At 42.2% G+C, this 27975-nt stretch overlaps 1 protein-coding gene across 2 annotated transcripts; it reads left to right on the top strand.

Moving 5' to 3' along the window:
- On the top strand, nucleotides 1–27975 carry CAPRIN1 (cell cycle associated protein 1). Of its 2 annotated transcripts, XM_050335209.1 has the most exons (17): nucleotides 2–263; nucleotides 8639–8701; nucleotides 9508–9594; nucleotides 11154–11392; nucleotides 11503–11585; nucleotides 12649–12786; nucleotides 13453–13505; nucleotides 13592–13678; nucleotides 18092–18247; nucleotides 18342–18450; nucleotides 18882–18943; nucleotides 19792–19941; nucleotides 20144–20294; nucleotides 21039–21233; nucleotides 22214–22314; nucleotides 22708–22771; nucleotides 23303–27975. In XM_050335209.1, exons 1-17 carry the CDS (start codon nucleotides 45–47, stop codon nucleotides 23365–23367), a joined length of 2022 nt encoding a protein of 673 aa, XP_050191166.1. In that variant the 5' UTR covers nucleotides 2–44; the 3' UTR covers nucleotides 23368–27975. The 2 variants fall into 2 exon arrangements, with proteins under 2 accessions (XP_050191167.1, XP_050191166.1); XM_050335210.1 differs by lacking the exon at nucleotides 13592–13678 and having other exon boundaries at nucleotides 1–263.

Here is a 27975-nt window from a genome sequence, read left to right as displayed (position 1 = left end):
CCGCTCGCTCTCTCTCCGCTCCTCTTGTCTCTCCTTTCACAGAGATGCCCTCGGCTACCAACAGCACCATGGCGAGCAGCACCACCAGCGGCGGCGGCGCCGGCAAAGCCGCGCCGGGCAGCGAGGCCGCCCCGGCGGTGGCGGCGGCGGCAGCGGCCCCGCAGGCGGCGGCGGGTGTGAACATCACCACGGTGCAGACCGAGGCCATGAAGCAGATCCTGGGGGTGATCGACAAGAAGCTGCGCAACCTGGAGAAGAAAAAGGTGCTCCCCCGTGTCCCCGTCTGACTTCCCGCACCGCGTTCTGCCCGCCCCTGGCCCTGGAGCTGCCCCGGCCCGTTCCTTTTCGTTCCCTTGTGCCGGACCCTCCGCCGAACCCTCCCGGGTTGTTCCCGGCGTGGCCCCCAGAGGCCGCCCGCTGGAACGTTCCAGAAGGGCGATCGCCACTCGCCCGGCCCGTCCCCTTCCCCTGGCGGGGGTCCCGCTGCCCCGGGGCCCGGCCCCGCTCGGCACAGCCCGGAGGAGTCGCGGCTGCCTCCCCTTCCACCCGCTCTCCCCCCCGCCGCCGCCCGCAGCCCCCTCGGCGGCGCCGCTCCCTTCCCCCTCCTTCCGCCTTTTGTTCGCGGCGGCGGGGCCTTTCCCAGCGCGCTGCCCTCGTCCCGGCTCCGCGCGGCGCCCGGGATGGAGCCCGGCGGGAGCGGTGCCCGGGCGGGCACATGGAGGGAGCCGTAACATGGCGGCGGCCCGGCCTGCCCGGCCCGGCTCATTGTGCCGCCCTCACAAAGCCCTCACAGCCCACCCCGCCCCGCCGGCGCCCTCGGCCCGGCCCTCCGCCCGCATCGGCCCGCCTGCAACGCCCTGTTTTTAGGACCGGGGGCCGGGACGTGCCGGGGGTGTTTTACACCGGCCCGGCGCTCCGCTTGAACCGCGCAGGGCTTTCCGACCTGCAGAGCTGCCCGTCAGTAAAATAACTAACACACAGCCCAGAGACTCGCCTCGAAACGCCACACTGCCAGGCTGGAATCAGGGATTGCTGGAAAACGATTTCGTGTCGGAATAATTTCGTACTGAAGAATAACTTGTGTCGTAGCCCTATTTTTATTTTTATCTTCGGAAGCAAACAGGCACAATAACTCTCCTTTATTGTTTAACTAGCAGTTTTGGTCACAGTAGCCCAGATTAGTATTTTATACTCACACGAGTAACGCTGTGCTCATCCTCTTGATTTACTTCAAAGGACAGTCAGAATGTTCACCTGCAAATTTTAGTTTTTCAAATACACATTTTTAGCATTATATAGATTATTTTCAGAAAGGGAAATATTAGCAGTAAATCAGTGTTTACAGCTGAGCTGTAAATGAAACAAGCTGTGCTTTATCTGTAAATAATACACTGTATGTAAACAACATACTGTGGATAAATAATACAGGTACAAATACACTGTGTAATGTAGCTTCCCACTTAAAAAAAATGGGTGGGGGACTTTGCTGCATTTTAATAATGAAATAACCAAAATGAGCAAGCCAGGAGCTCTTAGATAAATTTTGGAGTAGGAGGAGCTTTTGATCTTTGTCTGAATACTGGTGTGTATGCACAGGACAACACATGTGTCTTGTCATTAATGCGTGTGGATGTGTGCACACACAATACCGGGCCCCAGCTCAAGAGAGGAGGTTTTTATGTCTCTGATTGTTTTATGTCTCTATTTGTTCAAACCAAAAATGGTTTGAAATTACTGCTCCAGCCAATATGTTTAAAAATCCTCTGAAAATATATGATGCTAAAAATGTGTATTTTAAAAGCTGAGTAGGTGAACGTTCTGTCCTTTGAAGTAATCAAGAGGATAAGCCCAGTGTTACTGGTGAGAGGGTCAGCTTTCCTTGTGAGTAGCGTTTTTATTTACCTTTGAAAATAAATAATTTACACCTAATTTACACTTGGCTTAGCCCTTCCTTTCGGAGTGGACTTTTAGTCAGCTTCCATAGTACAAGTGTGGTGTCACAGCAAGTGTATAAAGGGGACAAAGTGCCCTTTTTTCCTAGAAATGGCTTCTGTTTGAAGTATGATCCTTTAAAATGATGTCAGGCATTTTTTTGGGGGTACTCTGTGCTAGACAGGGTGGGCTTAAAGAAGAGGCAGTGGCTGGGTCTTGAAAACCTGGCTGTGATCTCACAGTGATGAATGAAAGTTCAAAGACTCCCGAGTCTTACTGAGCTGAAGTTCTGAAACTTAACTGAGTTGGGACTCAGAGAAGTACTACAGAAGTCAATAGTTCTTGGTATATTAAACAGAACTGCACATTTTTGGGCTTGAGCCTCTACCTTGATTCCTCAATCAAGAGTTTTTACTAAATCAGTGTTCTTTAATAAAGAGTATTGAGGGCTTTGTGTCCTAAAACAAAGCTCATTGTACACGTGGGCCTCGATATTTTTATGTTACTTCTTGGTAAGTGTACACAAATTCATTTGTTTTCCTTTATTTTGAATCTTTGGACACGAATATATTAATTGTTTTAACCATCCAGGAAGTAAAATTATAGTGGATGCTACACAGATGAGAAATCCAGTAAATCTCACTGAAACTTGTGCTCAGGTGAACATTCAACCCTTTCTTTGTCAGCAGCTGATAATGAAGGCCAGAAGAGAGGATTTTTGAGAGCTTTGTGTTTGAGAATGAATACAAAAATATACTTGAGTTAGACCCATCCTTCTGAAGGGTGAAAAATGATTGTTCTATAAGAGGGACCATCTTAGGTTTTAGATCATATGAGTGTGCAGCTTTTAGCTGAGGAAAGGTCACTCTTTATGAAGAAAATAAAATTTTTGAATTAAATGTAGTGTCCTGTTTCCTGCTAAACTCTGAGGATAAAATGGCATGAGCACCACAATACAATACACAAATTGAAATAATATTTATAACTTTGTGCTATACTATTTTGAATGTTTCTGTGTAAACTGTAAATACAAGATCATTAGTTACACTTTCATTTTCTTTTCCTAAGAGCGACCTCATTTAAAAGAAGGAGTATTGCTTGTGTTAAAAGGGACCAGGGTAAACTGAATTGCTGTTGAGAAATGTATGTGAAAACATGGCCTGAAAATGTCTGTGTTCCCTCAGGGCTTTATGTTTGGAAATGATGGGAATGCTCTCCTGTGTTCTTCCTCTGAAAAGACAGGATATTCGTGTGTGCATGGAAGAGGGAGTCAAAGGGGTATTTTCACAACATTCAAACCCACAACTCCAGTGTATGTTGACAAACTCAGGCAACTTTTACATTAACTGAACTCCTCCTGGTGTTTGTTGGGTGTCTGAGATTACAATCCCGCCTAGGAGAAAATACTTCATTAAGGCCTGCATTTTCTTCTTTTACCACCGTTTTGTTTTGTTTTTAGAGGGAAAAACCTTTCCAAATTCCAAGCCAAATGAATGTAGGTTGAACATGGGTTTAGTTCCAGTGATAAATGAAAACCCCAGTGATTTTTGCTTTCACCTCGTGTCACAGAGCACGAGCTGTGTGAGAACAGTTGATGAAACAAACGTTCTGCCCAATGGGCAAAACAGTCCTTGCTAACACGTGGTTTGGGGTGTGGGCAGGTGTTCACAAAGACTAGCCTTGGGCAGCTGTGAATGTGAGGTAAAGCCCATGAGCAGAGTTGGGAAGATGGCCCACGTTGGCTGGGGCTGGGAACTTGAGCTGCTGTTGCTTTATCAGCCGGGCTGAATTTCCTACCGAGTGTAACCCTGGCTGGGGTGGAAAAGGAGGAGTTAACAAGTGCTGCTGTCTTTACTGCTCAGGAATTCTCACGCAGCAGCAGACGGATATTTGACCTGATCTGACTTGGTTCAATAAAATGTTGGATTTCACCCGGGAAACAGGAACCTCCCTAAAAGCTGGGATCAATTTTCCTCCGTTGTAGGTGCAGTTAATGGTGGCAGGAAGCACTGCACTTGAATTGCCCATGGGTAGCAACTTTCTGAAGTGCTTTTGACCACTGTTTGGGCCACTTGGAAGTTCCAGGCACATGAGTGTCTCCAAAGCTTTCCTTGTGAAGCTTGGTTTGGAATTTGTCTTTGGAGATTAAATATTACAGTGAAACAAAGATGTAAAATTCATTTGAAATCGTATATTGAAAGCCCAAGTCTTTGAAACCCCTCCTGACAGCAGTTTTGATTATCAGGCTCCATGTGTGAAAATCCAGGCAGGTTGTCTGTGAAATTGTGGTGGTTGGTGCTTCCAGGTTTCAGTTTGGTCTGTTTTGTTTTTAACTTGTCTCACAGCAACTTGTGTTCACTGGGTAGTGGTGAGTCCTGCAAACTGTGAAACACCTTCTGGTTAAAGGTTTGCAGATGCTGCTTTGAGATGTTTTGTTGACGCTTTCTCTTCAAGAAGAAAAAGACACACAATGTGCTAGGAGAGCCCCATTTGTGTTCTAGAGCCCTGTTTGTGTTCTAGAATTCACTTCTGTTGTAAAAGTCATTTATTTTGAACATGAACGATGTTTAGAGCAAAATCCAGGTCTCTTGCAGTGTACTCGATTTGCCTGTAGATTCCTGGTTTCTGTAGGAAATGCTGTGTGGTGGTGGTGGTTTGGAAAGAATATCCAAACTTGGAGTTCCAGGCCTCTGACTTAATTCTGGGAACTGAGGAAGGTTTTTTTTCCTCTGGGGTGAGCTGCTCATCAAACTGCAGTCTCAAACTAACAGTGTGCAGATACTTTTTTCTCAGCTGTCAAACTTAACAGACTTTGGGGAAAAAAAAACCATAAGAGCATCTACAGCTGTTATTTCAAAAATAAATTCAGTTTAACCAGGAGACCTGTAAATGTTTTGTGTTCTGGAGTATTGGTGTTTTGCATCCTTATATCTTCTTGATTGTAACTCAGGACTGAAACAGCTTCTCAGGATTTGTTGGGGGGGGGTGTATATATATATATATATATATATATAAATTAGAAATTGTATCCAGACGGTGAGTGTGAGAACTGTGATGGGTTTTGAGGTTCTCAACTTCATGTTTAGTTAAACTGATACAGTTCAAGTGTTTTACCTTTTTGATTTTTTTTCCCCTGCCTATTTTTTTGAGGCAATGGGAAGACTGATTTCATTTTGGGGTTTTATTTGGTCATTTCTGAGCAGTTTTTGCTGCAAAGTTAAACAGATGACTGGGTAGAGATGATGGTGGATAGCAGAGAAATTACAGTGTAAAACAGGTTAATAAACTTGTGGTTTGTAACTTGGCTTTTCTTTTGCTTCAGTGCAAAATGTATTACACAGCTAATTTAAATTTTGGATTATCTTAATTGCTTGGTACTGTCAAAAACATCCATGCAGGTTTGGAGATGTCTCAGAAAACAGACTTGCAGTGTCCCCTTCATCTTTCCTTTGCCTGTGGTGAAGTTTGCATTACAAAGGGGTTGCTGCAGCCGGTTGAAGAGGTTACCTTGTCCCCTTGCACCTTGGCACACACACTTGTGCTGCTGTCATTGCTCTGACCATATCACTGAAATGATCAGGTTAAATATAGAGCCTCCCTCCTGCTCCTGACCCCCTTTTTTGAGGGTTATTTTTAATCTGATGATTCCAGTGATCCAGTTTAGAGCACAGCACTGTAAATGACTGTACCAGCACAGCCGAGTGGTCAGGCATTTGTAAAGCCACTGTTGGTTTGGAAGGTAATGTCATGGGACTGCGTTTTTTTGTTTTCACTTCAAGATGACATTTTTGAGGCAATTCAGAGGAGGAAAAGAGAACTTGGGTGTGGGGGGAAGGTGTCTCTTCCCGCAATAAGTAACTGAATTTTGGATTCCTGTTCAGGTAAACTCCAGGGTGTGGTTAAACAATAAACACCAGCACCTTGCCCTTGCCCCTGGGAGCCTGTTTGGAGTGCTTTTCTCCCAGGAAACTCCAGAACACTTGAGGTTTCTCAGTGGAAAAAGCTGGAGCAGGGTGGCTTTGCTGCCTGTGTAACTGGGGAGCTGCTGACTCATGAGCTGTTCAATACACAATTTATGTGCTCACTTTGCCACTGGATTATTATTTTTTCTGCTGGTTTAGCTTTTATGCTTGGAGATCTCTATCTGATGAGTGAGGGTGAGGTTCTGTAAGGGGGGGAAATCAGGAAAACCTTTCCTTCTTGCAGGCACTGCAGTAGGTTGCTAAGCAGGAATTTTACTGCAGTTGTTTTACAGCACTAATGCTGGTCTTAGATTGCTGGTAGAGATTAAAAAGGAGGCATTTTACTTAATATTTGTGTGTAATGCAGCCTTTGGATCCGAGAATGTCTTTGGGATGATAGGAAAGTGCTTACTTGGCATTTGAAATCTTTGTGATAATGTACAACTAAATGCACATTTGCTTGGCCTCTGCATTGCAGCTGACAGGGCTTTCCTTCCTCAGCTTTTACCTTCCCATTTGAATGTTTTTAAGGAAGAACAAGTGAAGACAAGTAACTTTCCTTCTATTCCTTTGTTTTTTACTTGAATAAAACTAAGCAAAGCATTTACATGAGATTTCTAAATACTTGACCATTTAAGAACACCTTGTGCGTTGTTACACACGTTATTGTGATGCCTTAGTCTGCAAACACCAGCCATGCTGAAATGCAGCAGCATGGAAAAAGTATACAGAAATTGTAATTATTTAGGAGATTTTGTCTCTTCCCACCCTCGTGCCCTCAGCCACCAGCATGGATTGTGTGAGTGCTTTGCAGCAGAGTTTTGCAATACATGTTTCCTCAAACAAGGAGGTGTTCTGGGATGTGGTGTTCTACCCTGTTTGTTTTACTGTTGGTTATGGGTTTGTGTTGCAGCCTGGCTCACAGGATTTGTTGGGTTGTTTAATGCATTTCTGCAGACCCTGTTTGATGGTGTTTGCAGGGTGTTCACTGTGCAGCCTCCCAAACAGTTGCATCAGTGTGAGCAGGGGAATTGTGATCTGCAGCAAGGGCTCAGTGACTCGAGGGAGTAGGAGCTTAGGTTAACATTTCCTTCTGTGCAAGCCAGGGTTTTTTAGGATTTAAGCCCCCTTAGGCAGGGAAGGTCTGGATAGGCCTGGCTTTACTCTGGAGCTCTTTTCCCCTCCCTTTTGGCTTCACAGCTCAGCCACGCTCAGAGAACGATGAGAACTGTTCTGTGATTGCCCAAGCGTGTCAGCATCTGTTCTAAAATCGGTGTGGAGCGGAGTAAACTGACCTTACTTCCTGTTGGGGGAGATTTGCAGTGTGCCAAGTGCTCTTCAGGGCTGCTTTTTTGATGTGTTCTGAGCTGGGGCTGCTGTCTTTAACAACTGTCACCATGTAGTGTCTGTCCCCAGCAGCAAATTCTCAGTCACGTATTTTTGAAGCTCAGGAAGTTCTTCCTTTAACTTTGCCTTTGACTTTCATCTTTCAGATGAAGAAGTTAAATTTTGTATTTGACCTGTAGGACTCCCAGAGAAATAAACTGGGCATTGGGTGACATCAAAAGGCCTGAGTCTCATAAGGGTGATTGTGTTTCAGCATCAAATACCCTCTAAGAGGGGCTTTCCTGCTAAAGTTTGGCAGACTTGGAGCTTTCTAGAAGGTCTGAGATTGAGCGTAGAAGTTGAATTAACTAGAAAAATATCAGTGAAATGAAACAAAAGGCCAAAAGCAACAACAACAAAAAAGTCACTCATTGGCAAATATAAACCCAAAACAGTGCTGCATCAGGGGTTTGATTCTTTCACATTAAAAATTAGTTGTTCCTCTCACTTTTCATGTTATGCTAGATTGGGAAGATAATAGTTAAGAATTCATTTTAATAACTTTTTTATTAGATCAAGGGAAGTTTCATGCAAACTACAATCATGTGATAATACAGAAATGATGAAAACAGGTTAATAATGAGGTATGTCCTCCTTACAGATTGCTTCCTTTTGAAGGCCCTTTCTCCTTAGCCTGTAGAATCTCTGTCTTGGGCATGCAGGAGTTTTACCTGCTTTTTTGGTCGTGTCAGTGTTCTGCATGGGTTTCTGTTGAAGCAGATTAGAGAACTGATCCTGCTGAAAATTAGCCTGATGATTCCTTTCTCAGTTTCTTCCCATGAAAAAAAAAATCCTTAATGCTCTCTAAGGAAACTGTTTTAGAGCTATTAATATGAATTGTGTTGGTGGGCATTCTTGCACAGAGGATCAGAAACTATTTTAAATTCTTAACAACTCTTTTAACTGGTGCAACTACAGAGAGTTGCAGTTCTGAATCCTAACAGAGTTGACAGTGGAGGTTTGCAGTCTTGTTTTTGGTGGTGTAGTGACACAGTGGCAATGAGCTCTAGCTCAGACCTCAGTTCAGCTCCCTGATGTTTAGAACGAAGGGAATGTAGTGAGAGTGGTGTTCCCTTTGGGAGGAATGTCTGTTTCCTTAGGAATTCACTCTAGTCATGAAGACATACTGTGATAGCCAAATAAAGGTTAAAATATTTATCCCTTAGGGAAGTATTTACATTGTTTTTAATCCAGAAGACAATTTTTCTCGGCTGGTCTTTTTACATGGCAGTTTGATGCTTGTGGAAGGTATTACAGTCTGTTGACTGGAATTACAGTATATAATTCTGTTGGCACAAGGAGGAAAAAGCAGTAACTGGATTTATACTCTTCCTAACAGTATTTGTCTTGCTTTTCAGAGCAAACTTGATGATTACCAGGAACGAATGAACAAGGGAGAACGTCTGAATCAAGATCAACTGGTAAAAACAACAACAAAACCCCACTATCCAGATCTCTGTTCAATTGTTCTGTGTTCTTGGTGGGGAGTTAAGGGATGGATTTCACTTCCTCTGTGTAGCTGAGTTAGAGGTGGAGCTCAGACCAATAATAAGCTCTGTGTGTGTCTGTCCCAGCTCTGAGTGCAGATGGGGAGCTCTAGATGAGCTCTGTGCTGCTTCTCTTCTTGTTGGGGCTGGTTCTTGAAGCAGCTTCTTGGAGAGCTCAATTCAACAGCAGTTTTGCAGTTGTTGTAAATATGGAACAAGTAACAATTTAAATTCAGTTGTGTGATGCAAACGTGCATATTGATACTTCAAGAGATTACCAGATGCTCAGTAATCAACATTTTCTTGATGATTTTTAACACTGAGAAAAGCAACAAAAAGATAACCTGCAGCTGTTGACACTTACAGAGCTGCTTCCCTTGGTCTGTGTGCTCTTTTCATCTGCCAGACCTTCACTTGGGCCCTTCTGTGCCAGCTGAAAACTGACATATCAGTGTATTTTTATTTTGTAATGGCATCTTGCTGAAGATAAACCACAATCAAGTTGGTGTTTGAGGAGCAGGGCAGAGGACTGACAGGTCATATGGAGGAGGGAAGCTCATGATGGAGTTTTAGGAGGGCAGTAGCTTGACTGCCAGTCCGTAGTTGCCATAGTCCTCATTCAGGGATGCTGTGTCTCACTTAGAAACTAAAAATGTGGGGATTTATTTGTTAAAAGTCTGTGGGGGTTTTTTTCTATTTGTGATGGTTTACATTTGTGGTTTTCTTGGTTTTCTTTTTAGGATGCGGTGTCAAAATACCAGGAAGTGACAAATAATCTGGAATTTGCTAAAGAACTGCAGAGGAGTTTCATGGCCCTGAGCCAAGATGTAAGTTAAAGATCAAGCCGTGCCATGTGGGTTTTCCAAACCTTTGGGCTTTAAACTCCTTTTCACTGGTGCAGTCAGTAGTCACCTCTGTTTGTAGAGATTATTGGTCATGGTTTCTTGTATGTTTGACTCTTCTATATATTATTATAGTTGGTGTCAGGTTTTCTGAAGATGATTTCTAAAAGATTCTCCTGATGCATTACATAAAGGTATGGAAACAAGAATAATGTAGTAATTTTCTGACAGAAAAATAAGTGTTGAATACAGTGGGATCACAGAACAGGCCTGTCATGCAGTGTTGTAGAGGGTCACTTCCTTCCTTAAAGGGATTTCACAGGCCTGCTTCTCACTCTGGGCTTTCATTTCTTGGTTTACCACATGGCATAAAGTCTCAGCACCTGAAAGCATTGCATTTGCTTTGTTACAATATTCTTCCTGTCTTGTTAATTACAAATAGTCTGAATGAAACTGCAGTCTGAGACAAGATTACTCTTACTTTCATAAGGGATAAATGACCTGAACACCAGTAAAACAATCTTTTGCGTTGGTGTTTTATCAAGGATGCAAAATAAGCGATCGAGAGTTCAGTTCTAAAAAGTTGTGGAAGGAGCAGCAGCGCTGGAGGAGTTGGCTGTGCAGGGGGTGTCAGTGCAGCAGACTGGTCTAATGGGTGTATTTAGTTTGTGAACAGACTATGTGATAATGTGAAGGGCATCAGCATCCACGTGTTACAGACGGCTTTCTCTCTTGTAGCTGTAAATTTGTAGGACTCTAAGCCGAGCTGTTCCTTTACTTTTCTTGCATCAGGGTTCCATCTGTGTTTATGGAATGTTAGTAATGGAGAACTTGTCTTTTCTGGGCCAGTTTGTCCTGAGGTATTTCCCTGGTTAGCTGACAGCAGTCAGTGAATCCAAATTGGTGCTCTGCTTTCAAACTTGGTTGCAGATCTTTGGGATTGGAGTTAGTTCTCGTTCAGTTGATTTTAAGATATGTCTCTGATGTTAAAAAAGAAATGTAGATGTTTCAAAAGAGCGAAAGTTACTGTCACAAGCTACATTTTTGGAAAGAGAAGATTTAAGCTAAAAAGGAAACAAGCTGAATTTGGGATGCTTAGATTAAGAATGGAAGAAACATCCTGTAGGTTCAGACTAGTGTTGCATTTAAGACCTGCATTGTGACTGTAGGTTTAGAAGGTTGAGTGCAGAGCACAAGGTTGATGATTATCATCCACTCCCTTCCAGCATCTGTGAAAATGCCGGGGTAGATGCAGATTTGTTCCCCGTAGTGTCTGACTGGGGACCTCGTGTCCAGGAATTCCTTTAAATCCTTTTTGAACTGGCTGATCCCATCTATCTCCCCAGCCTCTCATGGCAAAACGTTCCATGAGTTCTCTCCCGTGGTACATGAAAAAACAAATGCTTTTGTTTCTCTGTTTTAAGCTGCTCTCCTGGTAGTTCCAGTGAATCCCTCCTCCTGTCCTGGGAGATGGTGAATAACCTCTGTACCTTTCCTTAGCAATAAAAGCCATTTCCAGTGTGGTGTTCCTTGGGTTCCCTCAGATCCAGAAGACAATAAAGAAGACGGCTCGCAGGGAGCAGCTGATGCGGGAGGAGGCTGAGCAGAAGCGTTTAAAGACGGTGCTGGAGCTGCAGTTCATTCTGGAGAAGTTGGGGGACGATGAAGTTCGCAGCGACCTGAAACAAGGCTCCAACGGGGTCCCGGTGCTGACAGAGGAGGAGCTCACAGTGCTGGATGAGTTCTACAAGCTGGTGTACCCTGAGCGAGACATGAACGTCAGGTGGGGTTACAGCAAAGAGCTTTGCTTTCTGATCGTCAGTCACTTCATGTATTTACTGTAGTCACTGAAAGACTTAGGAAGAAATTAACTCTTACTAATTATTTTTTAAGGTTGAATGAGCAGTATGAGCAAGCATCTGTTCACCTGTGGGACTTACTGGAAGGGAAGGAAAAACCAGTTTGTGGAACGACCTGTAAGTGTAGTCTCAGTATGAAGAGAGACAGCACACTGAATTTGTGCTTGAATTAAAATACACTTCTGATATAAGAGAACTTAGGCAGTTACTCATCTTTGTGAGTTTTTAGAGTAACTACTTTTTTTTTCAGATCTTGACCAGACTAATAACTTCTCAAGTGTGGGCTCACTGTGTAGTGTATTTTTTTCATGCTGACATAGCATTACTCAGTATTTAAGCTGCTATTTCAGCAGTATTCTGCTACTGGTGGTGCTTAGTGGCGATTCTTTATTTTGTGGAGACCTGTGTATGAACAAGGAGCTTTGTCAATAACATCTAATACATAAACTTTAATGGCCTTCATTAGTGTGATGTTCTCTCCCCCTTGGCTCCTGCAGAAAGCATTCTGCTTTTGCCACATTTTCACTGAACTCTGCAGACCAGGCTGTGATCATGCCAGTAGTCTGCTTTTTTGCAGAAATAGAAATCTCCACAGCAATCTCCAGTGATGCTGCCCTGCCAGTGAGGCTGATTTCCTGTGGGTTAAGGTGCCCAGCCACTCATCATTGAGTGCTGGGCATTGAATGCAAGTGGTTTTGCTTACAAAGGCTGATTTGAGCCACTTCACCTCAGAGGAAGAACCTTCATGAAGGTGGCACCTGTGTAATTTCTTTTGTAAGACATTGTTTTTCAGTAGTGTCTTTTTAATGAGGAAAATACAAGTCAGATACAGTTGAAAGTTCAGTGAGTTTTGAAAACTTCCCAAACTCAAAACTAAGCAACCAGAGATGATTTTTTTTAATAGCAGGAATAAAAGAAAAAAACCCACACTTTGAAGTGTTTCACAAATCTTCTGGGGAGTATTATATGCTCTTAAGGTTATTCTTGCCCTTAAGAAAGTGGGTTATTTATTGATTTATTTAATGTAATCTAGTAAGAAGAAGTCCTGTCAATAGTGGTCATGCACTGGCTTGGGACATCTCCCCAGCAAAAGGGTAATAAAATTGGTGTGATCTTAGGGAAGGGAGGCAGAGGTGATCAGGACTGAGTCAGTGTTAATCTTTTACTGGCACTTTCCTAGACAAAGCCCTGAAGGAGGTGGTGGAACGGATCCTTCAGACCAGTTACTTCGACAGCACCCACAACCACCAGAACGGGCTGTGTGAGGAGGAGGAGGCAGCGCCTGCACCTGCAGTAGAAGACACTGTGGCAGAGGCTGGTGAGAACATCAGGATGCCTGGGACTGATCTGTTTCTGCTGTACTGGCTTGTCCCTGGGTTCCTCACAATGATTGCATTGCAGATTACAGTTCTGCCTGCCTGAGGCTTTCCCATTTTTCAGTGGTTCCCATCGGTTTAATCCTTTGTTAGGAGTTTTGAAGCAAAGTCTTAAGCTCACACACTTAAACTTGGCAATATTGTACCAAATTTTAAGAAAAAATCATTACTTCTTTCCTTTTTCAGTATGTTTTGGAGAAAACAGAAACTTGGGGTAGCTGAACATGACTCACCCTAGCAAGAATTTAATATGGTTTTTTTTTCTCATTCAGAACTCTTCAGATTATTTTTTATTACTAGTATTCTTTATTACTAGTATTCTGTTATTGCCCCTCACATTCTGAGATAAAGAAGAGGTTTTTTTGGTCTAACTTTATCTTCTTGATCTGTAACATATGTGGGTGATGAGGTTTTTCTGTTTGTTTGTTTTGGTGGGTTGTGTTGTTTTTGTTTGTTGGGGTGGGTTGTTAATGTTTGGTTTTTGGTTTTGTTTTGTTTGGGGAGGGGGTCTTCTCTTTGGGTTTTTTGCTTGGTTTTCTGGTTTGATTTTCTTATACAAGGTGGGTTTTTTTCCCCCCACATAAATTGTATATTTCTTTTTCTTACAGAACCTGATGCAGCAGAAGAATTTACTGAACCAACTGAAGTTGAATCAACTGAGGTATTATTCACTGGAAAGATTGTCATTTTGTGTACCTTTAATGCCACTTACTTTTACTTTCATACCCTTTCTTATTTTTATTTTAGTATGTAAACAGACAATTCATGGCAGAGGCTCAGTTCAGCAGTAGTGAGAAGGAACAGGTAGATGAGTGGACAGTTGAAACGGTTGAGGTAAGATCTTGTGTACTGCAGGTAAAATTGCAATCCCTGTTTCTGCTGGCTCACAATTCATGAGAGGTTTTAGTATTGCATCCCTTCTCCCCCAATATATAAAAAAATACATATATTTAAGAAGACTTGGACTCACCACTCATTCTTTAATTGCATATTTAGCTCAGGAGTAACTAAAATAAAAAGAAGTAAAACTTACACAGTCTGGCTAAGTTTACAGAGAACTTGCTTTTGTTCATTAGTGGCTTGCTTGGGAAAACAGGACTTAAAAGTCTTGGGCTAAAAAAAAAGACATGGAATAGTTTTTTGAAGCTTTTTTTTTTTAGGAGAATTTAGCTGCTAATAGAGAACTTGAGGTTTATCTGCCCAGCTGCTGACAATATGGCATAGTTGTGCTTTCATTGAGCAGGTCCATGGAGAGGGAGCTGAAATCAGTAACTCAACTAATAACCTCCTGCAGGTTGCTTTTGTGTGTAATTTTATGTTAAAATATGCTTGTGTGTCGTCTCTGCATCCGAGAACTACAGTTCCTTGAGTATTTCACTTGTTACTACTTTGCAGTTGAGTGATTGTTCACTTGTGGTGTTTGTGGTAAACTGGTGTTGGGATCCATTCCCAGTTAAGTGATTTATGCGCTGGAATTTCTGTTCTTCATGTACTGGAAAGGACAGGTCCCATGGAGTCATTCAGATGTGTGATATGTTGGGATTTGAATTGTGTCCATCTGTTACAAACAAGTATGAGCAGCACCTTTTGGGTGCTGGAAATTCCATCTTTGCATTCACTTTACCAGAAAAATTCCAGATTGTCCATTTTTTAGACTCTTCCTTGGTTTCTTCAGGCTGTTTGAAGTGCAGGAGTGGAGTAAGTGTTCAGCATCTTGGGGTGAAAAAGAGAGCAGCCATTTGGATCCTGCCTGATTTTACGTGGAGTCTACCTGAAATTTGTCTCCGAGGGTTTTCAAGACCCCTGAAGGATTTAGTACTGCTCAGGATGGGTGGGAGGTTTCTACAACTGACCACGCAGCTTTGCCAGGGATGGGAATGCTTGCTAGTTCATTGTCATAGTATTCCATTCCCTTATGTAAAAAACCCCCAAAATATCACTGCTATTGAATGTGCTTCAAGAAGTCTTTTTAAAAAACTGAAGAGACCCTCCAAGCCACACATTAAAGCCATGCTGGATTGAAGTATTCCTAGAAGGCAGAGCATTTTAAAATTACACCCAGAGTGTATCTGTGTTTACACCAAGTGTCCAGAGTTCTCTCTAGTTCTTAGTACTATGGATGGAGACACAACTCAGGTTGAAAATTCGTGTCTCAGATTTCAGAAGCTCATTTTTCATGCATCTTTACTAGTCAGCTAAATCTGCACTGTCAGCTTTGTTTTCACAGAACAATACAAAGAATATATGCTGAGGTTGTCCTTTCTGTCCCAGTATCTTGGACATTGTAAAAAGGAATCAGGCAGAAGAACAAATGGAGTTGAAGACTTTGTTTGTAATTCAGAACCTTATTTCTCAGATGTAACATAAAAGGGGAAATGGAGAATATCTGCCTTTGACATTGGTTTTGCTGCCCTGACTGGCATCACAGTCCCATTTCTCTTGGGAACACAACTGACTTGTCCTTAGGGAAGCTCATGATGCACAGTGTACAGAGCTTTGTGCTCTTCAGCTGCAGGTGGTTGTGGCATTAAGAGAGTGATGGCTGGGAGTTTTGGAAGCTGAAAGAGAACATTTACTCAGAAAATCTCCATAATTTTTCCTGAGGAGGAAGGATATCATAAACTCATCTCTTTTTCAGTAGATGGGATACAGTCAGGATTTCTGGTGCTATGTTTGTAGTTTGAGAAGTGATGGTGTCTCACAGGACATTTTTTGTATGGGCCTTCTGTAATTTTGAATTAAAGAATTTTCTTGTAAATTGTCCAAGTTATATGATTTTCTAATTTTGGTGAATATGTCCTTTGCTGGTAATAGTATTTGTGGGGTTTTGTGTTGTTGTTTGGTGGGCTTTTAATTGATTTTTTTAAAGTGCTTTCTTTGTCATAAGGAATAACCTGAATCTGTTTGTGTGCAAAGTTCTCTGTGTCTTAAATTACGGAGCGTTGGTTGGATGGATTTTGTGTCAAATTGGAACCTGTTCTCAGACTGACAGAATATGAGTTCATTCTGGTGGTTCTGTGGTCTCATTAATCCTGGTTTTCCCTTTGCCCCTCCTTTTCCCTTGGCCTTCTGTGGCCTGTCCTGATTGTGTCTGGCGGTGCTTTCTGCTGCCAGTGTCAGGGGCAGGGTTCAGAGGGGAGCCTGCAATTTGAGTCAGATATTGCTCTGCCAAGCGGTTCAGCTCTCCTGAAAGAAAGCTGCACTGTGCTGCTCTGTCCCCAAGATCAGTGGACATGCATGGTCAGGAATAATTTGCTTTTTGAGTAATGATCCTTTTATTTGAGTAGTCTCTGTACCTTTTTCATGCAGCCCTGTTAAAGAGCTGTTAAATTTAGAACCGTCCTGTCCATTGGCAACTGAACACACTCAACTTGAAATCTGTTTAGCAGTCTCATCCTACTCTGATTGTACTAGGTCAGAGTACCTGGTGGTGCTAATAAGAATAAAGAAATAGGCCCTAAACGATTTCATTTGACATCAGAAGAGGGGTTTTGAAAAAGAGGATCTAGGATCTGAAGCACCATCTGAAGTTCATACTGTGCTACTGGTGAAAAAGGGAAATGATAACATTTTGTCCCTGTTGTGTGTTCTTGATGATTCCATCAGCTTGTATTTTTTTCCTGAAGATACTGGATTTGTATTAATGACTTGGACTTCATAAGTTTAATGACAGTGCTTAAATAATTTTTTTGGTAACAATTATGCAGGAGACCAGTAGTCGATGGTTTTACAGCTCCAGTTCTACCCAGTGATCTGGCTTGTGGTTTTTCTTTGACTTTCCAACTTTATAATGTGCCAAAGGTCTGCATGTGTGATCTTATTTGGAAACAGTTAAGGTGGTGAAATTTGGGGACTGTGTGATAGACCAGAGCAGTTGTGCTTGGTACATACACTGGAGATGTCCAGTCGCTTCTCTGTGGATGGCAAATAGCAGTGATTTGGATCTGGAGGGAATCTTGAAAAGGACTGTAGGTTGTGGTTCATTCTTAGTTTTGTTGACACTTCCTGTTACAGATGGCTAGGGATTTGGTCAAGGAACAAGTCACTGGAGTTTGTGAGGCAGTTGCTTGTGCAGAATGTCATATCCAAACAAGGTTTGGAAGTGGGAGCAAGAAGTAGGAATACTGGAAGATGCTGTGGGTTTCTTTGAGCAATCTGAAAATAAAAAAATTTACAGGCTTTAGTGGCAATTTAAAGTTCAGACCTGTGATTATAGGACTGGTTTGTCACGTGTCCTGACTGCTGTACAAAAGTCTGCCTCCTGCAGTTCTAATGAGAAATCAGGTATTTCACTTAAATATTTTGAACTTTCAGGTGCATGTATCCTAATTTATATCCTGTGCAGCTCTAAGTTGAAGGCATTCCTGTTTATCTGGAAGTTTATTAATATTAGAAGCTCATGGGAATAGAGAAGTGATAGACAAGTTATTGACAATGGTGTTTTTAAAGGACATTTGTTGAAATGAAAAGGGCACTTCTGTATTCTGGGAGCTGCTCAAAGCAAAACTGGTGTAGGGACATCCAAGTGCTCCTTTGTGCAGCTCGACTGTCCTTGTTGCTGTTTGTTTTCAAACTCTTTGATGATGGGTGTTCTCAGCTGCTCATGTCCAGCTTTCCTGGTGGCTCTGCTGTCTCTGATAAGGTGGTATTTGTTGCACATTTGACGTGTTGCTATATTGGAATCTGTCTGGTAAATCTGAGCTTTCCTGCCCACTGTGAGTTGTGCTTCTGCTTCTGGGCTTCTGGTGTCCCCCCATGGTGCTGCCTTGCAATGCTGCCTGCTGTTCCCTGAGACAGTAAATCAGTTTGCTAGAATAAAAGTGGCTATGAAAATTGACCATTTTGAAGTCTTAAAGACCCAAAAATTCGGACTCCACTTGTACTTATTAAAAATAATTGTTCCCAATTTGTGCATATTTCTGAAGCTTTTCTCGTCCCCACCTTTCTTTAAATTTCCAAATGCTGATAAAGTGCTGTCTCGCATCTTGCTCTAAAAACCCCCTAATATTTTATTAATTGAGAAAAGAGTAGATGGAGAGAAAACAGAGCACTCTAATCCTGTGAGTGCTCAGACCAGGAGCTGTCGCTGGTACTGGCATGACTGTAGGATGTAGTATTTTTCTTCAACACCACTACAGTAATTCCATCCATAATGAGTTAGGCAATAGCCATAGATTCCAAGAACTACCAAGTCACTTTTGTGTTGACTGGAGCTGAAGTTTGAGTTGGTTGCTTGTCTCTTGCTAGGTGGTAAATTCGCTGCAGCAGCAGACACAAGCGACATCTCCTCCTGTTCCTGAACCTCACACGCTCCCCACTGTGGCTCAGGCAGATCCTCTGGTGAGAAGGCAGCGAGTACAGGACCTCATGGCACAGATGCAGGGCCCCTACAACTTCATGCAGGTATTTCTCTATTCTGACTGCTCATATCTTTAAGATGCAGTAAATTGGATTTGAATTTTTTTTTTAAATTGTTTTTTAATTTTTTTCCCTTCAGGACTCCATGCTGGAATTTGAGAACCAAACACTTGATCCTGCCATTGTATCTGCACAGCCCATGAACCCAGCACAGAGTTTGGACATGCCACAAATGGTTTGCCCTCCAGGTTTGTAATGATAAATCCTAAACATAAATATTGGGGAAGCCTGCAAGTCATCTAAAAATGCTTCAGTTACTGCTGCAGAATAAAAGGATCACCACAAGTAATAGTACAGCCCTATTCAGGTGTGTTTTTCTCAGAAAGGTATACTAGTTTTAGTCTTCAGTTCTCACTTGCTTTATAGGTTCTGCTTAGAAATGTGGAACATCTGAAACTTTTTTTTTTTGAATGGGCAAAATAGAATTTTGCTTTGGATTATTTTGGACAACTAGAAAAAATATTCTTTGCATGGAGTTGGTAATTTGAGTATGGCTTTGCCATGCTAAAGGCTTCATCACCTTATGCTGATCAGCTCTCAGAGAACAGAATCAGGTAGGACAGTAATGCTGTTCTGTAGAAGGTTTGATTGTATAGTAAGTGAAGTTACTTTCTTTCAGTTCATGCCGAGTCAAGACTTGCCCAGCCTACTCAAGTTCCTGTGCAACCAGAAGCTACACAGGTAAAATGTTTAGTACATTTTATTTTGGATTTGAGCTTTCTATTGGGCCTGGTTTCTGTTTCAAAAGGATTTAATTCCTAACTGTATGAGAAACAAAGTTCTGATTTTGGGAAATTGGTTGTCTCCATTATCTCTTCAGCATCACTGCTTACAGGCATCACTAGGTGCAGATTCTGTGCTCTGCAGACGTTGCAGATTCTCAGGAATGGAGTCTTACCTTTGCCCAGTAGTGTTCCCTTTGATGTTAAGTCATGTGAGGGATATACAGCCTTCCAACCCATGTGTCAGCCTTCCCACACAGCAGAGCAACAGCCACAGAAAGAATCAATTGACCAGATTCAGGCAAGTCAGGTTTCAGAGGGGTGGGAAGGACTCTCCTTGCAGGGATCATCAATATTAGTCTGTGTTTCCTTTTAAAAATAGTATTTTTAGTTGCTATTAATAGGCTACTCCTGTTCCCTGTAATTTCAGAATTTTGACCCTGTCTGTGACCAGTAAGTCCTTCATAGTAAGGCTTAATTTGCAAGATCAATTGTTTAGTTATATTCAACGTGCCAACATCAGTTTGTGAGTGTCATGTTGATGATGGCTTAGGAAATGCAAATTGCCTTTCACATTGGCCAGCAGTTAGGCCAGGAAATACATTTCCCATCTGAAGTTTTTCTAGTTGTGTTTCAAGTCAACAAGGGAGAAGGCTGCAGGGTTTTTCCTCTCTCACTGTGCTGTTGTGAATGAGGCTGTTGGGCTGAAGTAGAAAATAGTCATTTGTAGAGGTGAAGCTCAGGCATTGCCACTTTTTTTTTGGTTTCTCAAAAGCTGCTAAAATGTTGTTTATTTTTCCTTCTTAGGCTTCGATGTCACTGAACGCAGACCAGACCCCATCCTCATCATCACTTCCCACTGCATCCCAGCCCCAGGTGTTCCAGGCTGGGTCCAGCAAGCCTTTGCATAGCAGCGGAATCAACGTCAATGCAGCTCCATTCCAATCCATGCAAACAGTAAGGAAATAAGAAATAAAAAGAAAACAATGTAAACTAAAAGAATGAATCCCTTTGTTTTGGTGGTCATTCCTTTTGTTGAAATCAGTCAGGTAGCTACATAAAATAGCCTTTGGTTATTCACATTTCTCAGACTTTGATACTTCATGTGAAAAGTTGTAAAGGTCAATTGGACCAGAGAACCGTCTGTCTACCATTACAGGTATTCAACATGAATGCACCTGTTCCTCCTGTTAATGAGCCAGAAACCCTTAAGCAGCAGAATCAGTACCAGGCCAGTTACAACCAGAGTTTCTCCAATCAACCTCACCAAGTAGAACAATCAGATCTTCAGCAAGAACAACTCCAGACAGGTACACTTCTTTCAGCAAAAGCTAAAATTGCAGCAGCCTCAGTGTAGAGTGGGTGCTCATGCTGTGAAGGCCTGGAGGATGGAGCAAAGCATGTTACACATTCTCAAATGTTCCTAATCTTGCAAAGCTTTCCCCTGACAATACCAGGTTTTGTTACTCTGTCTCAGCTGGAATATCCAACAGAGAGTGAAATTCAGTGTGTCTTACCTCCAGCTGTCAAAAGAATTTTGGCACTTGATTGGGTTTTCTCTGGGTTTAAAAAAAGCATGAGCACGATTGTTCTAAAGTGAAAGCAAGTAGAGTGGAGTACAAGGTTGGATGATCCTTAAACTTGCTTTTTGAAAAATGATGCTATTTGAGGTGGCATTATATACAGGAAATAGAATAGTAAGGCACAAGTGAGAGCAAATGTGGGTGCTTCTCACAGGTGATGTGAGATTCTCAAAGGGCCAGAACCTTCTGGGGAAATCAGTGACATGGTTTGAATTCAGCAGGCAAAAGATTGCTTTCCAGGGTAGCAACTTGAAAAACTCAAGTCTGTATCCAGAGTCTACTGAGATGAAAGTTACAGATGCAGAGAGAGACAGAGTTAATGAGGGTGACGTGCTAACAACACTGGGTTATGGAGTAAAGAAGAGGCTGATCTTTTTCCTCTATAATTGAATATTGAGTTGGAAGGGAGTTACCTGGGAACGTAAAGAAATACAGACTTAATGTTTCTTTTCCCCTGCCGTTGCGCTGCAGTGGTTGGTACTTACCACGGATCCCCGGACCAGCCTCACCAGGTGGCAGGCAACCACCAGCAGCCTCCCCAGCAGAACACGGGGTTTCCCAGGAACAGCCAGCCTTACTACAACAGCCGGGGGGTGTCCCGTGGGGGATCCCGCGGGGCCCGCGGGCTCATGAACGGTTACCGGGGACCGGCCAATGGATTCCGAGGTGAGCGGCTGCACAGCGCTCCTGAGCGTGCACCTCTGTAAGCACTGTGCCAACCTAGCAAATCAGGCTGACCTGCTGTGGTTAGACTGCAAGAGTATCTCTAGGTGATACTGAAATTTGGAGTAAAAAACCCTCTTGCTTGCGTTAAGAAACTTAAATTTTAGGTGTGGGTTTGGACGTCCTGTGAGGATATCGGGATGCATTAGGCATTTATTGCAAGTATAAGCAAATAACAGAAATAGCCAACAGAATTTTCAAGTGAGGAATTTAAATGCCAGTTGATGGTTCAAAAATGGTTTTTATTTCCATTTGTGGTAGAAGTAGTGTATTTTAGAGTTCTGTGTTTCACCATAGTCAGAAGAGACTGGGTAATGTAGAAGCATAAGAACAAAAGAGTTTCAAAGTCACTACAAGGGAATTGACAGGAATGGAGGAATGATGCTGTAGTTGAGTAAATAAGATAATGTTCATGATTCCTGTAGATGATTATATGTGGCTGTCATTGTTACAATGGGAGAGAGAGATGGTTTCTTTTTCAGGTGTTCTGGGGTTAGATTAATGGACATAGGTACTGTCTGCCACATTCTCCTGTGGCTGGGGAGTAGAGAAGAAACCTGTGTAATAAAAATAGAACTGATTGCAGTATGAGTGCATCGGTCACAGCTGTTAGATACAGATCCTAGTATCATGGTTAGTTCTGGATTGAATGTTCTGTAAATCAAACCTCAGATTACTGGAGGAATGCACTGAATTGCTTTTTCCTCCCAGTTCTTACTAGATCTTTGTTCTTGTTTCTTGTAATAGTATTAACCCTGACATTGCAAACATTTGCTTGACTTGCAGTAAACAGCTCTTGCTGAAGGGGTGGGTTTTTGCTCAGGTTCAGTTAAAATGGTGTCACTGCTTTTCTTTGTGTAGTAGCAGAAAGTGGAGCAGTAAGTTCCCATTTTCAAGTGACAGACTTGTGTCCTGTTCCTTAGGGGGATACGATGGATACCGCCCTTCCTTTTCCAACACTCCCAACAGTGGTTACACGCAGCCCCAGTTCAGTGCTCCTCGGGACTACTCAAACTACCAGCGGGTAAGAGACCACACTGGGGGGGCAAAGACAAAACACTCAAATCTGTTGGTGAGAACTCTGCCAAGGACTTCTGTTGCTAACAAACACCAACTACCTCGGTGTAGTTTGGAAATTTAAATGCTAAATACATCTGCTTACATTTCTTATTTACGTTGAGCAACACATCCTGTAACTGGAGGGAGCGTTTGGCATTGCACATTGTATTACAGCTGCTAGGCAGGAGTAGAAATAAGAACTGATTCTTCTAAGGTTCATGCAGACTAATGAAATGCTGCGTGTTGAAGGCACAGATGTTTTGTCAGTATGTGTTGCTTTAAAAGCTCCTTATTTTATTTGCAATTAATAATAGTGCCCAGTTTTTATGCTGTAACTTTTTCAATTTCTTTGCCTCAGGATGGATATCAGCAGAATTTCAAACGTGGCTCTGGACAAAGTGGACCTCGGGGAGCTCCTAGAGGTAATTTCCTGAGTAGTGAATAATTGATTTGGGCTGAATGGAAGGTTTTGATCCAACTTCCAGAATTCTGGATTTAGAAAGCAGCCTCACCCCTTACTCAGCAGTTCACAATTGAAGAGTAAGTTTACTTTCTCTGACTTCAGAGCTGACCCTGCCTTTGAGCAGGGGTTGGTCTTGGAGAACCTCTTGAGGACCCTGCTGACTTGAATTGTACTGGGATCCTTGGAACTTGTGGAAGTTCTGTTGGCTGTTGAATGAGAAATTCCTGGAAAAGAAGCTAAAACAGCAATTGCTGTTGACACTTTAAATGCAGCAGAACTACTTGCCTGCCTTTTAATAATTAAAGCCTTAGGAAACAAAACAGGAAAACCCCACAGACATAATGAGGCTGTAGTTGAACTTGTAAATTTTATTTTGATCACTGTTGCTATATATTTTAGGAAGCCCAACTGTAATGAAGAAAGTCTTCCACAGTTTACATCAGAACATTTAGGAATATTTTTAAATGCCCCCTTTTTGTGTGTTTCCCAGGTCGTGGAGGACCCCCCAGACCAAACAGAGGGATGCCTCAGATGAACGCTCAGCAAGTGAATTAAACACGTTCACAGGATCACGTTCAACGCCAAAAACACGCTGGCCAGTGTACAATACATGTTACCAGAAGAGTTATTATCTATTTGTTCTCCCTTACAGGAAGTTTGTTGTAAAGGGACTATTTTCATTACCCATAATGACAGGACTACAGTTGCCAGCTTTATATTACCTGGATATTGAAAGGAACGAAACAACGTTTACTCTGCATGTTCTGTCCTAAGCATCATCTTGAGCCTTGCACATGAGATTCAGATTCCTCACCCTTGCTAAGAGTAAAGCAAAAAAAAAAAAAAAAAAAAAAGGCAATTTCCAGGGTGATCCAATCTCCATGGTTAACTGAAGTGGCAGGAAAAAAAAGCAAAGACTCACTTCTGACATTTAAAAGCGATTTAACAAATTGGGATAAAATCTGCAAATTCATAAAGATCTACTGTGGTGGCAGTTGACAAAAAATGTGCCCATGAAAGGATGGAAAAGGTGAAGTGTGGCTTGGTAGAGCAACTGCATTTCAGCTTTTTCTGATTAAATTGAAGCACTGAACAGTTAAAGATGTGTAGTGATGCAATTGCCCTCAATAGACAGATGGGCTTAGAGCCAGTTTTTGACAAAGAAGAAGCACCCTTAGCTGCAGCCTCCTCATCACCAGGGCCCTGATTCCTGTGGCTAAGGATTTAAGAGCGCTTGCATAACTGCTGATGTAACTGTGTAACTATTTTTTTTTTAGGAGAAAAAGAAAAAAAAAACACAAAAACAAAGCTTTGATTTGGCACTTCAACAAAATTTTGCAACAAACGTGGGATATAATCTGGATGGCCACTGTATATTTGATGTGAAGTATTTAGGTATCTCTTTGAAACACTTTTAAGTTCCTTTGATAGCGATGACTTTTGTAAGGATTGGTAATCTCTATCATTCCTTATGACTTGCACATTGTCTGTCACTAATACTTGACCTTGCTGTATTATCACCTAAATAACTGATGCCGGTACTGATGGAAATCTCTAATGGATAATCATAACACTTTTGGTCACATGTCCTTTTGTCTTTCCTGCAGCCTTGAAGGTTTGAAGAAATCTCAAATGCCCGCTGCTGCTGCCCTTTTAATTGCTCTCTTTTGAAAAGCACCAGTATGTGTTTGAGTTGATTTCCCCTTTGAAGGGAAATGACAGCCAGCAGTTACAGTTCTAATGGTATAAGCAAGACAAATAAAACATGTTTATAAAAATTGTATCCTGGAACACTGGTTTTCAACGGCTGAAACAGATTCCATGTGATGGGGTGACATTTCATAAGGTTTTTTTTATTTGTGTTTGGTTTTTTTTTCCCCTGATAGTCTCCTTTTCCTGACTAGATGTAAACCCTCGTCCTGTTTTCCTGGTTTTAATCTACTAGCTGTGACTTCTGGGAAACCTTTGTTTTTATGGACTTTTCCTTTTCATCAAGGCAGCGATGTATAAAAGGAATGGCATAAGCCTAGGAGCTGGAAAATACCAAGTCTTACTCAAGTTTTACTGCATCCTTGTGGTATAATCCTTGGAAAAATCACTTGTGCCTGCCTTCTGCGCACATGCACTCTCTCTGCAGCGGGGAGAATATTTTGATGCTGCCTCCATAGAGGTGTTGGTAGTTCTGTTGCATTCTGTAGCACACGCAAGAAGAAAAGTGCTATATGCTCTCACGTTAAGTATTGCTCATCAGATAATTCCTGCCTGTGGAAAGGTGACATTAAGGAACAGCTGCGTGTTGTTTAACTATTCTGTACAAAACTCAAGGTTGTTTTCACTCAGAACTTGCAGTCAGATGTTTTGACTTCGCGGTGGAACAACTCGGGACTCCGTACAAATAGGTGGTGATCTCACTTTTCTATGTCCTGTGTGAAGAGCACAAATGAGAAATGGTTTTGCAGCGGGAAGTGATAAGTTTGTGAAGACAATATTCCACCCCAGGCATCCTGAAACGGTGCTGATGTCTGGGAGCAGCAGCTTGAGTCAAGGCCTAAAAACATTCCGTACCAGTATCACAATCCAGAAACTGCAGCCGGGGAGAAGTTGCTGTTCTGTGTCTTTTTTAGGAGGTTATTACTGAGATAATAGTCCCAACTGTTTTTTAACTGGAAACAAATAAAAAGACAAACCTTTTAATGTCGAACCGATGTAGGAAAACAGTGAATTCCTTTTAATTAATTTTTTTGGTGCATCAGCTTCCTGCTCAAGTGGTTGGTAGAACACAAGCTGTGCAGCTTTTCCCATTGCTCACCAAATGCTCCTGATTGTAGTTGGGCAGTAAACATGCAGCATATTGAATTCAGGATTCCTGAGTGGATCAGAACATTCCACTGGAAGTTTTGGGGGTTGGTTTGGGGTTTTTTTCCAGCTTAGAACATTGGGTAGTTGAGGGGCCTCCTGACAGGTTTGTAAACCTTTTCCCGTGTGAGAATGGCCTTCAGAGCAGCTGCTCTGCTGTTTGCTGGGAGAGGGAGAGGAGGAACAAGTCCATGAGAGGTGTTTAGGCTGGGAATTTGCACTGAACCCTTTTAAAATCTCACGTAATAAACTGAAGTGAAAGCTCTGCTGGGGTCACCCTGTGGCACATGGGTCCACTCGCTGTTTTTCTGGCCTGTTCAGGGGAGCTCCAAATTATCCTTACCCTGTAGCTTGGCTCTGGATCCCAGTCCCATCCTGATCATGAGCACTCTCTAGGTACGTTTGCTTTGAAAAGGGTCATATCTTGAGCCAAGACTGTTCCAAGAAGTTAATCCTGAGGCAAAGTGGGGGCATTTCAAGGCTGCTCCTATTGCAGAGCCTGGGATGAGCTGTTCCTCTGGGGAAACTCATGCTGTGTTGGACAGAGTGAGAGAACAGTGCTGGGGCTGAGCCTGCAGGTGCACACAGCACTTGCACCTTTTTGGTGGATTTACCTGATTCTTCCAAGAACTGGTGTTTTGGGGAGAATTGGAGCCTAATTCTGTCTGCCTTCTTGAATATACACCTACCCTGAGAGTTTTATTGTGGCAGGGCCTTCGTTACCTGGGCTGTGATAACGTGCAGTGGGGGGTGTTGGAGAACAAACCTCTGCCTTCAGCCTTTTGCTGCTGCTTGGCTGTCATTCAAGGGTTCTTGAGCAAATAATGTTAATCACTCAAATCCATCAGATGTTTATACCTGTTACTACTGTGTTTGGGAAACTCGGATCCTTCCTGGACATCCTTCAACTTAAAAGCTTAGAAAGAGCTGTTGTCTCATACTTGAGGCCAATGTCCTGAACTTCACTTCTGTTGTTCCTGCATATTTTAAGAAAACTGTACAACTTTGGGATTTTGCTGTGGAGCCTTCTGAACTTCATTTAACTCCTGTTTTCTTTCCAAGATACTGCCTTTTGCATCTCAGCAATCAGAGTAGTTGGAAGAGGATTGTTGGCTTCTTGTTTTAACCAGTAAATGCATTCTGCTGGGATTTGAAACTCTCAGAGAACTTTGGGACCTTAATGTGTCTTCTCAAAATGTCCTGCTGACCTTATTTTTGAGGCAGGTTGATTATGTTACAGGGCTTGGGAGAATTGATCGAGCTTCCTTCTTTCCCCAAATGGCATTTGAGTGACTACTGTGGAGAGAAGTTACTGAAGAGGTTTTAACTGTAAATAAATACTGAAAAGATGATAAATATACTGAAATGATGAGATGATAAAGATACTGAAAAGTGGTTGAATTTCGTATGATCAAAAGCAAATCTCCTGTGGATACAATGGGGGACACAAGAACTCTCATTAGCCAGTCCAGTTAATGAGGCTGCTGGTCCCATCTTGGATAAAAACACGTCATCTTTCTTGTTTATGTGAAATGTCTAGGTTTAAGTGTTTGCAAAGATGGAAATGGATGCTTGAAGACACAAATTTGTAGCTGGAGCTGAGGTTTTTGTCACTGTGAATTAGACTTAATTTCTGAAATGTGTTTCCACGATATTCCATCTGCTTCCCACGGGGATGGGACAGGAAAAGTTTTCAATCCTTTGAAAATTCAATTCTTGAATATAATGCTATTAAAATTGCTTGTGGCTCTCTGGGTTTAGCCTTAATGGAGGGAAGGAAATCTGTTGTCCAAAATGCACATCCTAAAGCCACTCTGAGCAGCACATAAAAGAACCGTACTAGGAAAACTTCAGCCTAACCTCACCTTTGGTTCTGAATTGAATTGATTGTTTGCTCTCACAGCTGTCACTTCTAAAAGCCACGTCTGTTTCCCCTCACTTTTTAACACCCATAAAACAATGAGATGGGTGTAACTGGCTCAGTTCTCATGGCTATGGAATGTGTTCCAGTAGTGGATCAAAGTACACCTGAGTTTTGGTCCAGCTAAATTTTAGTCCTTATCCATTAGGTTTTTATTAAATGAAAATGTATCTCCTTTTTTAAGCTCTCCAGTTTTAGAATAAATTAGTAATGCTTCTACCATATAAAATGAGTGTTCAGAGTTTTAGTTTCTTGTCAGGTTTAAATTTTCTGATGGCCTTAAACATACCTGTATATATGTCTTTGCAGTTCTTTAACTCAACGTTGGAAACCAATTGGTCCATGGCTTATGTAAACACTTGAAAAATAAATCTATTTAAATGTTT

The sequence above is a fragment of the Myiozetetes cayanensis genome, unplaced genomic scaffold (assembly GCF_022539395.1).
Source record: "Myiozetetes cayanensis isolate MyiCay16 unplaced genomic scaffold, myiCay2020 scf6-25, whole genome shotgun sequence".
Taxonomy (NCBI): Eukaryota; Metazoa; Chordata; class Aves; order Passeriformes; family Tyrannidae; genus Myiozetetes; species Myiozetetes cayanensis.
The sequence above is the reverse complement of the archived record's forward strand: the minus strand, read 5'-3'. Positions and strand labels throughout refer to the sequence as shown.

What these genes read in the sequence shown, in the direction of transcription:
- CAPRIN1 (XM_050335209.1), top strand. Translation starts at nt 45, where the DNA reads ATGCCCTCGGCTACCAACAGCACCATGGCGAGCAGCACCACCAGCGGC. An exon ending in GCCCCTACAACTTCATGCAG is followed by an intron (nt 18,248 to 18,341) that starts GTATTTCTCTAT and finishes TTTTCCCTTCAG; the next exon opens with GACTCCATGCTGGAATTTGA. An exon ending in TGCAACCAGAAGCTACACAG is followed by an intron (nt 18,944 to 19,791) that starts GTAAAATGTTTA and finishes TTTCCTTCTTAG; the next exon opens with GCTTCGATGTCACTGAACGC.